Raw genomic sequence first — 14698 nt, 5'->3', positions numbered from 1 at the left:
TTATGTTCATTGTACGAAGAGCTTATGAAGAGTATGGGATTTATTGTTGTTTACATTCCTTCCTTTTCTCATGGCGTCAGGCATGAAATGTGCCTCGACATAGTTTGTGTGATAGCTGACACTGCTTTTATTGCTCTCAAACCTCTAAATTCTAAATATCTCCAGTCACAAAAATCAAACAATTAGCTAAATGCAAAAGTGCGTTTTCTTGTATGTCATCAGAGTTAGTCAAAAATATATGTAGATAAGTTATCCAAGTCCAGGGTACTTAAAACTTTAGCATATCCTAACGTGTTTAAAATTGAGCTTGTCTAATGAGGACAAGACAATCAGCGGCGGTGGCACCACCAAATTCACCGCTGTGGTCGCAGCGACGCGCGATTCAACCACATGCCGTTTGCCGTGATCTGACGCACTTACCGCCCCCTCCTTACAGTTATTGAAAATAAATTAATAAACAAATGAAGTAATTATACGTCTTTACAATAATAGCTATATTTGTATCCAAAATGTATACAGGTAACGTGCAAACTTTTAACACTATGGTGTGGTCCGTCGTCTATGATGAATGTCTATGATTTATGAATTTCAATTTCATTTCAGGTGTCAGTGCGGCTCGGAAATTTATCAGTTATTTATTTTTTAGATGTTTTAAGATATTTTAAAGGATGGAAGAAGACGGGGACAGTCTTTTAATCGAAGACAATTATTACCAATTATTAAATGTATCTAAAACGGTAAGTGTAACATGATATTGATTTTATCAACATTTTGGGAAATGTTGCAACATTATTATATAACTTTAAAATGTAGTGTAACATTCAGAACATTTTAAAAATATTATAATTCCAATGTTATAAACACTAAAGACCCTAACCCTTCTCAATACCATTGAAACTAAATTTAATCGTACATGGTTCAAATTTTTAGGTTATAAAAAAACGGTTTTGCCCGACTCATAACTTGTAATTTTATTGATAAACAAATAGAGTAGAAGAATTTTTAGGGTGTGATACAAATTTTCATTAACATGCGTTCTTGTTATCTACATGTAAAAGTTTTAACACTAACTGGGGTTTTTATTAAAAAAATATCTTATCTATAAATATAAGGAATGTAATAAATAACATGCTTATTAAAAATCTAAATAAGTGTAGGAATAAGAAAATATGTGATTGAACCCTATTTATTAGCAGATATAGTATGGTAATAATGTGTTTAATTGGATTCTCATTAATATTATCCAATTTCTATACTTTAAATATACTTGTAAGTATAGAAATAGAATAATGTAATATTCCTAGATATACTGCAGTAATCTATTACACTATTTATGTAATTATGGCAATTCAAACAACAAAACAACATTCTGGTGCTGATACAGAGTATTTACTTGTACATGACATTTATAAAAAAAAAACTGTTCAATGGTGTATCATAGTCTATCTTCCGCTATTGAACTGTTTATACATAAGTTCTATTTAGAGCTCTTAGTAGGATCTAACAACACAAACAACTTGAACATTTGGAAGAATGTATGCATGTGTTAATGTATACACTAGCTGTGACCCGCGGTTGAAACCGCGTAAGTCCGTATCCCGTAGGAATATCGGTATAAAAAGTGCCTATGTGTTATTTCAGTTGTCCAGCTAACTACGAAGCAAAATAGTATTATTATTCACTAATAGATGTCAGGAAAAAAAACACGAATCAAACACGAATATGACATTTTCTAAAAAAAATTCCTAGCTAGATCAATTTATCGCCCCCGAAACCCCCTATATACTAAATTTCATGAAAATCGTTGGAGCCGATTCCGAGATTCCAATTATATATATATATATATATATATATACAAGAATTGCTCGTTTAAAGGTATAAGATATCACCAAAATCCATTTAGTTAGTTTTATACATTTTTATATTACTTACTCTTTCATGTGAAAACAACTACAAGGATTTTGGTTTGAACATCATCTAAACTTTTAAGTGCTACATTTGAACAAACCCCATAAAATGAAATGCCTTATTGTCTTAATTTGAAATGTTAAAAACTCTGCACAACCGTAAGTCATTACTTAAGGAGGTAGGAGCAAGGGAAACCTTACAGTTGTATGGATTTTTTATTGTTTTGGTTGTAATTCAACATAAAAGTGCAATATTAATATAGTTAATGACATTGTTGACATTTCACAACAGGCAACTCCAGAAGAAATAAATAGTGCTTACAGAAGATGTTCGCGCATGTTCCACCCTGATAAACATAGCACTGATCCCAATAAACAAAAATGGGCTGAACAAATATTTAATAAAGTCAAGGAAGCGTATGAAGTTCTTTCTGACTCTCACAAGAGAGCAATTTATGATACATTAGGTATGTTTAATTTAATTTAAACCTTTATTAACTCATTAATTTTCTGACATGTGTGTAAAATTGTTTACAAAAATATTGTAATTGCATCAATCTATATATATTTCTCAGAAATAGCTTCAGAAATGATGTGATATGATATGTATACAATAATTTTGAGTTTGATGTAATCAAGCATTATTTAAATTTGAAGTATTTCAATCCGTTGCTCTAACATGTTGTTCTTTCATTGTATTATTTCTAGGTAAGAGAGGTTTGGAAGTAGATGGATGGGAAGTTATATTTCGTACTAGAACTCCTAGGGAAATTAGGGAAGAATATGAAAGGTAAATGCAGTTTTTTTATGGCTTTGGTACTAATATAATAATAAGTAATATGCATTAAATATCATATAGATAATTTACCTATCTATAGGCAAGTTTATATTTCCTAACAGGCTTAAACGTGAAAGAGAAGAAAGGAGGCTACAGCAAAGTGCAAATCCCCGAGGCACAATAACAATGTCCATAAATGCTACAGATATGTTTACAAAATATTATGATGAGTATGAAATTTTGTAAGTTTTTGTTTTTTTTTGTTTGCTTCTTAAGCCTTGCTTTCTTATTTATTTTCCATCTAGTCCATTGAGGAGTTACCTGAAGATAACATTTTAGTATCCCAGAAACTTAAGCTTTTTTAAGACGGTCTACCTATCTTTTACAGCTGTAAAAGATAGATAGATCCCTGAGAAACAAATGCTAGTACATTTGGTCATATCCTTTTCCTTCCGATTCCCAATCCTTTCCTTTATTCCTCTCGCCAATACGTTCTTAATCCCTTCCCAATTTAAAGTCGGCAATAAATTTGTAGAGGCGTAAGATCTGGAATGGATTCTATGCCTCTCTAAATGTTCATGGGCGGTGGAAGCACTTACCATCAGGCATCCCACCAGCTCCATTGCCGACTATGACATAAAAAAATTAACATTTCAATGGACTAGGCCCTTACCTTGTAGTAAATGGCTTGTATGGTTTGTTATTATTAGCATTTTTTTACAATCTTTTAATTAAATAAATCCGATACAATTGACATGTTTGTGAAAATTTTAGGGATGAACCATCAATTATACCGAGCATTGAAGTGTCTGGAATGACTATCCAGCAATCTATAGATGCACCAGTGACTCTTAGAAATACTGTCACCTTATCAGGCAATATATCTACCCAAAATGGTATAGGTGTGTATTGAGTTCATTATTCTTTGTCTATTTTGTGTAATTTATTCTAATCGTCTATTTGAAAAAAACCTGTTTAGTTTTTACATTTTGTAAAGTTACGTTTTCATGTATATTATTAAATAATCACAATTATTTTACATTATTAAAAGAGCAATTGAGAATGCAATGAAGAGGTCTTCTTACTTCAAAAGCCTTAGAGACTATAACCGTGTAAAACAAAATTAACTGTTCCAATCTGGAAAATATTCATAGATTTTCCAAATTGGATAGATGGCCGATCACTGCAAGCAAATGTGCGGTGATTACTTGATGAATTATGATTAACCTTCAGAACTTTATAGGAACTGGTTCTGTGAATATATCAAACCGCCACTTAAGCTCCGAGAGAGGATGGACAGAATTCGAGTGTGGGATCGGCAACGGCCCAGTGTTGGGATTTAAAATATTCCGCACCATATCCAGACTTATGTTTGTGAACTGTGGCACCGGTCTACAGTTCACACCGCGTGGAATTGTACCTAGTCTAGTATCAAGTAAGTATATATACAGTTATATACAATAGTAAATTTCCACCACAGGCATCGCTTCATGGTTAAAGGAAAATGTTATGTCACCCTCTAGCCTGGCGGTTTAATTGCAGCAATCATAGCTGCAGTATGTTTATTTCTACATAAAACCTCCCCCATCGCTTTTTTCCCCCTTTGTGTCCCTAATGTATACTTAGATCTTTAAGACTATGCAACGGATTTTTAAAAGATGCTGCTATATTTGTGGATATATCTTTAAGTAACTTTTATATAAACTCATATATTTGAAATGAAGCAAGTCTCATTCCTAAACAAATAAAAATTTCCCGTAAACAATAGAAGTACCTGAATATTCCAAAAGTATGAAAATATTGCATTAGTAACCATGTTTCTGGATTAAGCCTGTGGTACAACAGTAACAAAACTGACCACGGAGCGGCTGACGCTACGTTGCCGCTCCGTGGTCAGTTTTGTTTCTTCTACGCAAGATGGAGCATTCATAGTGAGATCATGGACAATTATGAAAGATGAATGTGTTAGATACTTAGAAAGTTCATAATTTATTTTTTTTATTACAGCCATGGCTTTACAATTAGATGCACATTCAGTGGGTTACCTCACATACAGAGTGGGTGGTCAAGGAGGATCATCAATGACTTCTACATATGTACGAGACTCGGAAAAATATCATTTGAATGCAGCTGTTCAAATTGGAAATCCACACTCTTTCATATCTCTCAATATTATGCAGAAGTTACCCCAACATGACTTGAAATTGAGGCTGGCCTTGAAGTGAGTTTAATTGTATATTTTTTTGTAAACTTTCATTGCAAATTTATGTAATAGTATTATTAAATAAGGTGGCAATGCAAATTTTAACCTGTTAAATATAATTATTATAGGCAAGCTAAGATCAAAAAAAGAAAGAAATAAGATTATATATTTTTTTATTATTAAGGGCATAAATAAATAAATATAAATACATTTTTGCAGTAATAAGTTACAGTAATTTCTTCTCTTTAAAATAAAAAAAAGTTATAACAAAAAGATATCCAACCTGCTATAATCAGACTATCCAAGGCTTTTTTTATATTATATCTATATAAAGCTAGCTGCACGCCCCGGCTCTGCCCGGGTACTGATGTATCGTAATTGATATAATATATCTTTTAAGGTGCATCAAAGTGCAAATGGTGTGTAAATTTTATTAAAATCGGTTGAGTCGTTTAATTTTGTCCATTTGTGTCCACGGACAAACAACGTGACATGTAATTTATATATTATAACTAGCTGACCCGACAAACGCTGTCTTTTTCTTATCATTGAGGCTTATAAAAAATAGATGTTAGCCGATTCTTAGACCTATCCGATATACACACAAAATTTCATTTGAATCGTTCCACCCGTTCGGAAGAGTAAGGTAACTAATATTGTCGCACGAGAATTTTATATCTTATACCTTTAAACGAGCAATTCTTGTATATATACATATATATATATATATATATATATATATATAATTGGGATCTCGGAATCGGCTCCAACGATTTTCATGAAATTTAGTATATAGGGGTTTTCGGGGGCGATAAATCGATCTAGCTAGGAATTTTTTTTAGAAAATGTCATATTCGTGTTTTATTCGTGTTTTTTTTCCTGACATCTATTGGTGAATAATAATACTATTTTGCTTCGAAGATAACTGGACAACTGAAATAACACATAGGCACTTTTTATACTGATATTCCTACGGGATACGGTTACGCAGCACGCTTACGCGGTTTCAACCGCGGGTCACAGCTAGTATAAGATTATATGAATATATTGTTTAATGAAACTGGCAAAATGCGATTATTATTAATTGGAATAAAACAAACAATTGCGAAATTAATTAAGTGTATAAAACAACAATGTTTTAACCCTGCTCTTGCTTTTCTTGAATAAAATTGTGTTAAGTATATTACTTTTATACCATTCATACAAAATTATTGCTATTGGTGCGAATTGAATTATATGTTGTACTATATTTTCTATAATTTTTATTTTTGTATCTTATCATACATTTATAACATTTTGAAATTAATATTCGTATTGAAATTTGTCAGAAATATTGTTAGATATCTGTAAAATCTATATAATGATTGCAACTTCGAGATACTACGATAGTATACATTACTTACTTTTAAAAGAAAACGTATTAATATCCTTACAACGTATTAATTACTTACACGATACCTTTTAAATACATAGACTGTAATAAATTGATCCATATTATCATTAATAACTACCAAACTGTTCGAGGAACATGAATTAGGTGTCATTTTTTTGCGTATATATAAAACTCGCTGCTATTAAAATATTTAGGACAGACAAACAATCAAACCTGCTCCTTTACAATATTATTAATTAGAATACAGTAAATCTCTGTTTCTCTCAATCGTTAAAAATAAAAACAATTGGATTAGTCCTCGTAGACGAATCACACTTGCTTACGCACAAAGCACTTACTTATACGATATTTAATCCACTTTTTTTTCATCTGGTATAAAAATCAATTTTGTTCTAGGTTCGGAACGTTCGGAGCGATAGCGGAGTATGGGGCGGAGAAGAAAGTGTCGCAGAATAGCAGCGTGTCCGCCGCTGTGATGCTCGGTGTGCCTAGCGGGGTCATGCTCAAACTTAAGTATGGGTTTGCTAATTCACTGCGTTAAATATTTATTCTAGTATTGTAATTAATAGGAGATTGACAATCCCCTATTAATACTACAAATGCTAAAATAACTCTGTCTGTTTCGCACGCTCAACCCCAAAACCACTGACCCGATTTTGGCGAAATTTGGTACACAGAGTTGTTAGAGTTACACTACTTTTTATTGCGAAAAACGGGGGAGAAGGGATTCAAATAGAGCATGTTGATGTTTGTATGAAAATTTCACATATTCGTAAGTAATTCACATATGGCAAAGGAGAGCATTTTGACCACCATCCACCACCACGACCACGCGGATGAACTCGCGGGCAAAAGCTAGTAATTAAAAAACGAAAAAAATTTCAGGTGGTCATGCGCTTCCCAAACAATAGTGGTGCCAATACACTTGTGCGAGGAAGTGATTCCGGCGCCGGTGTTCTACGCGACTGTAGTGCCCGTTGTATCTTGGCTGATGCTGAAGAAGCTCATCCTGGATCCCATTACGAGGGAAAAACAGGAGAGGGACAGGCAGAGATCCTTGGAGGCTAACTTTGAAAGGTCAGTTTGTAATAGAATCCCAAATAGATGTCATACTTTTTTCATATGAATATTATTACTAGACTTTGATGATAATGTTTTAAAAACAGTCGGAGTCAAACTTTTCATTTTACTTATTTTCTTACTCTTTTATAATGAATAATAACAAGTGGATCTGTTTTAATGTCATAATTTGACCTTCATTTGTAAATCAAGCAGTTAAACTGTGATTTCAAATTGATGGTATATCTTTTTTGCATATAACGATCAGAGAACGTAGAAAATTAGAAAGTTGATGTTGAGGGATTCGAATTTCTGTCTTATGTATCGAAATTATTTTATGAACATCATCACTACATAGTACAAAACAAAGTCGCTTTTTCAATCCCTATGTCCCTACATGTGCTTATTTCTTAAAAATTATGCATTGTGAGTTGAGTGATTCAATAGGAAAGATTATATGTATTTATTAAACTACTCCGAATTAACGCGAGTGAAGCCGCGGGCAAAAGCTAGTCAAAAATATAAAAAAAATCTTCACCGCATATTGAGGGTACCACTGTTAATATTTGTTACTTTAATGAATACCACTTATTTACCATGAACTAATTATTTTGGCCATGCAATAGTTTCGTATGTGTAATAAGCTGTTATCTACTCTTTAAGGTTGCAAGAGATGCAAAGACAAGCCAGGGCGACGGTAGAACTGATGAGAGAGACATATTCGAGAAATCGAGGCGATGAAGAAAAGAAAAAGGGTCTTGTTATTATTAAAGCTTTGTATGGAAAATTGCCTTCAGGTAATGATAAGCAACTTAAATTTTGTGTTATCATTGATATTAAACGCTTGGATAAGTCAGTGTTGTATATTTCATAGGTTGTATATTTCATTCAATAAGTGAATTAATATAATATTTAGTCTAGCACTAACTACCTCCTTGTTATAATTTATTTATATGAAATTATTAATTGAATTAATATTTGTTATTTCTAAGGTACATATACATTAATATTTGTACATTTCATGAAATAATACTCCTTACTAAGTCCCACCTGGTACTTGACTTGCTAAGCATTCAACAATTGTGCAAAAAATATACTGAATCTATCAACTATCCTATGGGCTATATTTTACATAAAGCTATTTGGTACCCGCAGCTCCATCTGCATTGTCAAAGTAAATTAAAAATAGCCTATCTAACTAACCACTCTGTAACTGCAGCCTGCTAAGTATCACCAGACGCAAAAATCATGCCGTAAAATCGCATCAATTGCGACGTGAAAGAAAAGTTATCAAGAAACACAATTTCGCATATAATATATATTGATAAATTAATAATGTCGGCATGTCGAAAAAGTTCGACGACACGTGATATCTGGCAACCCGCATTTAACCTGGTTGGTGGATAAAAAAGGCCTGGCCGTCATAGGAGGCTTGTATCCTGCGGTAGGAATAAATATGGTCTAATGATGAAGATATAGTCCCTGTGGAATATTTTATGACTTTTTTTATGCCACAACAAGTGAGTTATTGGTTGGCCTAATGGTAAGCGATCATCGCCGCCCATGAACATATGCAGAGGCAGGCCAATGTAAATGCGCTCCCGCTTTTTAGGGGGTAAGCGATGAGAAAAAGATTGACGCCTGGAGAAAGAATTGTCTAGGAAGGATGAGGAAAAGGAAACGGGCCTCCAGTTCCCGCACTCACCGTACCTGATACAGTAGCAGGCTAATATTTCATGCCGATATTCCGTGGAATAATAATAATTAATAACAATTATAATTCCCAGGTGCTTCACAACACGAGACGGGTGAGGAAGGGATAGGTGATGGAGCCGCTGAGTCTCCAAGCGCATACAGTGAAGTGATCGACGTTACAATACCGCTGCAGTGTTTGGTCAAGGACTCGCGGCTCGAACTACTCGAAGCTAGCAAGGTGTGTTAGTGATTCTTTATAAGCGAGAGAAAAACATCCTTACCAAAACTTCACCCAGGATGGAGTTTTGGTGCTTCGCTAAATCCGAATTTAATACACTGGAATACAGCTGCAAATTATTACTTTATTCTTTACTAGCTTTACTGCTTTACTAATGGTGGAAATTTTACCATAACCATGATTGACTGAACATTTAGATCCAAAATCACCTATTAAAAGGTCGTAAAGAAATGTTGTTTAAAGTATAACATGGGAATACTAATAAATACCCTTACTTCGTGGCAGTAATGTCAAGAGAGAGGTAGTAATTGTTCATTAGAAATCTCTGCCCAATACATTGCTTCAGACAATTTTGGCGAGCGGGACAATTATATTTATTGTACGTAGGTGATAACCCTAATTATTGTTTTAACGTAAAACTGTTCCTTCGCATTATCAGAACTAGACCAAATTTCAAATCGGGACTACATGGGAGGCACTAGCTTACAAGTAAAAAAAGAGTCATCAAAATCAATTCACCCAGTAAAGAGTTATGTGATAAGAAACTCAAATGACATTATTAGTAAAAAAAGCGAAATTGCCTTTAAACTGTCAAAATAAGACAAAATTTTATTGAGACCACATGGAAGGCACCAGCTTTCAAATGATAACCTCCCATAAAATACAGTCGATTTGACGACCTCCTCCTTTTTTCAGTCGGTTGATAAGTATGTGATAGATGAATTTTCTGTGTTTCAGTCTGAGCTGGCCGGCTTTTACGACCCCTGCGTGGGCGAAGAGAAGCACCTCACCGTGCGGTATATGTTCCACAACAACTTGCACCTTTGCACCGTTAGCGACAAACAGGCGCTCGTATTGCCAAGTCATTGTAAGTGAAATGTAATATATGAAATTACTTTATTTGTCCAATAAGTTGTTACGTAATAAATTGTTAGTGTAGTAAAAGCAGTGATTACGCTACAGAGGCTTTATTGAAATGATATGGCCTGAACCCTCATAGGAGGCCTGTTTCCTAGCAGTGGGAACATATATATGGGCTGATGATGATGATGAGGATGCAGTCTGTCATTTATTTTTATACTTGTATTCATTTAAGACGTACATACTTATCCATGTGTTATTACGTTTAAATAGAAAAAAAGAATTAATTAATTTATTTAAACATATATGTACCACACCAGATTTAAGATGTTGAAAATATACAAAATAGAAATTGATATTGTACAAGAACACAAGGCGACCTTATCGCTTGTCAGCGTTCTCTTCCAGTCAAAGTATTCTTTATTTAAATTTCGTTTCTTATAATTTTGTCATTATATATATAATAAACTAAATATTTTAAAACAACTTAGACACTGTAATATGTAACATTTTATTATATTTTTTTTTATTATTAAGTGTATTAATAGTCTGTGTTTTTATTTCAGCGTTTCGAATAAAAAATAGATCCTGATTACATCGGCGCGCCCACAACAGCTACCGCAAGCTGTCCACGGCGCAACAGAGCTCTGCGTGTTTGAATCCACGCAATGCCTCTGAATAAATCAATTAAAATAATACCCAAGCTACGGTAAAATTTGCGAAAAATGACGCTAAAAAACAATCGGTCAATAGTAAAGCGTTTTTCGTCTACGTCATTTCGATTGGCTAGAATTCCGCGAATGTAGCGGACGCTCTTACTACTGGGGCCGATGTCGTGACGGATTTAAAATAAGTCAATTGAGTGTATTAAAATTAAAAATGTATCACGTATATTTTGTAAATTATTCCATTATAAGAATTAAGATGGTTCGGGAATTATGAACATACAGGGAAATAGTATGTTGGTTTCAATTGCTGGCCCAAATAAAATAACCTTCACTTCCTGTATGTAATTTTGACACGAAATAAAGTTATTATTTACTGTTTTTTTGATTTTATATTGAGACGATAAATTATATGTTGTTTGCGAATACTTCAGACTTGTCCCTGTATTTATTTTTCCTTTGTATTCTACTTTTCTTTTTAATATTTATTTTGTTATTCTGATATATTATCTACACTTTGATGTGTTTAAAGAGTCAGGAAAATCGCAATTCTCTAAATTATTATAATTTTATTAACTTCGTAAAAAATATTTTGTTTATATTATTTATATTTGACTGTCTCTCTGTTTATCATGAGAACATAATAAGTCACAGTTAAATTAGGCACATTCGAAGCAAATATTCTCTTCCATCAGGCGGGGCGGATTTGATACGTAAAATGCGATAAAAACAATAGCCAGTGTCACGAATGTAAGTGATTTAATTAATTAATTCAGTGCATTTCAGATACTGATTCTTACCATTTATATTTGTAAGTAACAATTAATCGTTATCCACAAACTTTCTGAGCAGCGAGTTTGTTTAGCAAATCAACACAATCTAATAACCATAACAACTGTGATGCGATGCAGACGATAGCTAGAGCGTTCAACCTGTCCTCGTTCATTTTCCAAATTTTGCCGCCCCCTAAATTTTGTCGCCCTAGCACGCCTAAGTACGAAATCCCTGTCTTTCATAAAATACCCGAGCGACAAATGAATCCCCTGAGAAGTAGTAGTAGTAGTTCTTTAGCTTCTGAGTATATTTTTATAAACGAACTCTTGCCAATTATCATTATTATGTAATTAAATCCATCACGTTATCGGTTCTCAGATAGAAAGGCGTAAACATGACCCACTCTAACACCAAAGGGCAATAGTAATTATGTCGGTATAACATTATGTTTCGAAGAGTCCAGAGATTTATTCTAGAATTCGCTTTATCCAGACATTCCATTGGGACTAATTACAGAATAGAATGGATGTCGTGAAATTGAAAAGTAAGCTAATTTTTGTATTTTTAAATCAACATCTTTTTGTACTTGCGTAAAAAAATACTTATGTGAAATTTTCGTAAATGGTTATCGACAAAATATTTTCATGGTATAATAACAATTCTTCTGATATAATTGTGAATTGATTTAAAGCATATAAATAAATAGTAATTTAATACTTTTCATGCTTGTTTATGAAAGTGAATTAAAGATGTATAGAATTATTAGTTCGTGCTATAAAGATATAAATATAATAGTATATATATTAAATTATTTGTTTATGTTTTTATAGCACTACTCATACTTAAATTAGAATTGAAGTATTTAAATTTTCGTTTATTTATTTTAGCTTTTGGCGAGTATAATTTTTATTATTATGACAATGGTGTAACAATTTATAAAATATTATACTTGTATAAAATGTATTCGTAATATTGTTGTAATACTATTCTGCCTTAGATTTTATTAAATGTACTTCGAGAATTTTATATATTTAATTTAATGAAATTGTATAATGCACTTAATAATATTTTATCAATCAATACAGTATGTGTCTTTTGTGTCTCTAGTCACAACGTGGTCACAACATATGTGTGGTCTTGTTCTTTTTAATTAGTCTGACATTATGTGGCATTGTATAAAACCATGGCAGTTATTAAATCATAATTTACTTGTTAGTTTTAGATTCGAGCATTTAAATTTTCTACAGATTGGGTGGTTATGTTTTCAAGTGTGTTATACCAATATACAAAATGGTATGTGGGTCACTTCATTCATTTAGCAATGTGGTTTCCAATTGATATGATCTTGGGCACGCTCGGAGAATGGTTGCGATGTCTCTAGTTTTTGTAATGACAACCCGTATGGCGTAGCAATTGGCGTGCAAAATGCTGTAAATGTGTTAACCAAATAATAGATTAATTATGCGCTTATGTATCAATGTATATGTCAGTAGTAGTTGAATTGTATGCCATTGGTCTAAGCACAAATGTTTATCTTAACCTATCGAAATACGTTGGATATTACAATGCTAGGAATATCTTTCTGGATTCTTTACTTGGCACAATGTTAAGGTACTCTCTACACGTGCTTTATAAATGAAGATTTGTAGTTATAGAAAAGTACATTTTCATTGTGTATGTACTCGCTGTAGAATAATTAATTTCTTTTATTTTTTGAGATAAAGAGCGTGTTGTTTAAACGTAAATGTTATATTATATTACTGTTAGAATTGCATTGAATAGTTATTTTATAGTCGTTTATTTTAATAAAGTAAAACATTACGTTTATTTTATTTTTATTGCCTTTCTGGGGCTTTTTCGTTAAATAATAATTTTAACCTATTAATACATAATGTAAGAGTATATTTCAAGGCTTTTTTATCATTTTATTTGAAACAAATGCTAGGCAATTGTCAGAGGACCCCTTTCCTGATCCTATTCGAATATATATTCCCAATTTCCGTAGTAAAGCTTATATTTATAAGAGTTATGCTTCACTAAGAATTGATCCATCCACCTGTTATTCCTAAAAACTTTATTAATTAGAAAGTAGATATAAATGCTTGCATGAATCTGTCATTATCACGACTAAAAGACTGAAATAATTTATTTAGTTTTAGCAGATATGTCGATTAAACATTAGAAAAGGATGAATTTTTATTATGTTTATGAATCAAACCTTCTTCGCACAGTCTAATCATTCAGTGAGTTCAGCACAGTCCTTCAACGAAAACCTCCTCAGCGAGACGCGAGAGGGAAGAGCCCGAGCTACGTAACCCATCTTAGCAGCTCGGGACACTATAGGAGCTGCGGTAAGCATGCAAGCAAGCAAGCATTGTACTGATGCATATGATTAAAACTTGTATCCACTGTGTGTTGTGAGACATTGTTAATTTATAATAAAACCGCAGATAAAAAAATTCCTAGCTAGATCGATTTATCGCCCTCGAAAACCCCTATATACTAATTTTCATGAAAATCGTTGGAGCCGATTCCGAGATCCCAATTATATATATATATATATATATATATATATATATATATATATATATATATATATATATATATATATATATATATATATATATATATATATATATATATATATATATATATATATATATATATATATATATACAAGAATTGCTCGTTTAAAGGTATAAGATATAATAATTATGGAAAGCGCCATCTATGCTTCATATATATTGTGTACAGTTTAAGTCTAGTTTAAATAGATGTCGCTAGGCACATGAGAAAACTAGCGTGAGAGACGTAAAAGTACCAAATCTGTACAATATTTTTAATGGTATAAGATAAACCTTATTTGACAATGTAATTCTGATATATGAGTATTTCTCAAGAAAGCAAATATTTCGGTGCCATCAGCGCGTTTAAACAAACAAACTCTTCAGTTTTATTAATTTATTAGTATAGATTGTAGATTAATACTCGTTCGTCCAGTAAACGATGAAAATTAACCAGTAATAAAACATCTTCCCCTCTATGACGACATATACCTAGTCTTGCCATAAATATTGTAATAAAGAAAAAAGAAAATTGTTAACTGCAAATAACATTTATTACTT

The 14698-nt window shown here is 32.5% G+C and overlaps 1 protein-coding gene across 2 annotated transcripts; it reads left to right on the top strand.

Moving 5' to 3' along the window:
- The first annotated feature begins 602 nt into the window (after positions 1-602).
- Positions 603-12465, top strand: LOC119835810 (dnaJ homolog subfamily C member 11). 2 transcript variants are annotated; one of them, XM_038360822.1, is made up of 13 exons: positions 603-737; positions 2200-2374; positions 2616-2697; positions 2808-2915; positions 3460-3587; positions 3929-4120; positions 4693-4906; positions 6678-6794; positions 7167-7358; positions 8004-8137; positions 9128-9273; positions 10012-10141; positions 10701-12465. In XM_038360822.1, exons 1-13 carry the CDS (start codon positions 669-671, stop codon positions 10724-10726), a joined length of 1713 nt encoding a protein of 570 aa, XP_038216750.1. In that variant the 5' UTR covers positions 603-668; the 3' UTR covers positions 10727-12465. The 2 variants fall into 2 exon arrangements, with proteins under 2 accessions (XP_038216750.1, XP_038216749.1); XM_038360821.1 differs by having other exon boundaries at positions 2808-2927; positions 10701-11344.
- The last annotated feature ends 2233 nt before the right edge of the window (positions 12466-14698 follow it).

Source organism: Zerene cesonia, chromosome Z (genome assembly GCF_012273895.1).
Source record: "Zerene cesonia ecotype Mississippi chromosome Z, Zerene_cesonia_1.1, whole genome shotgun sequence".
Taxonomy (NCBI): Eukaryota; Metazoa; Arthropoda; class Insecta; order Lepidoptera; family Pieridae; genus Zerene; species Zerene cesonia.
This window is presented reverse-complemented; position numbering and strand designations above follow the sequence as displayed.

Bases quoted from the DNA above. Each gene is read 5' to 3' on its own strand.
- LOC119835810 (XM_038360821.1), top strand. From the start codon at position 669: ATGGAAGAAGACGGGGACAGTCTTTTAATCGAAGACAATTATTACCAA. The intron at 3,588-3,928 runs GTGTGTATTGAG...AGAACTTTATAG, and splicing joins ATCTACCCAAAATGGTATAG to GAACTGGTTCTGTGAATATA. The intron at 9,274-10,011 runs GTGTGTTAGTGA...TCTGTGTTTCAG, and splicing joins AACTACTCGAAGCTAGCAAG to TCTGAGCTGGCCGGCTTTTA.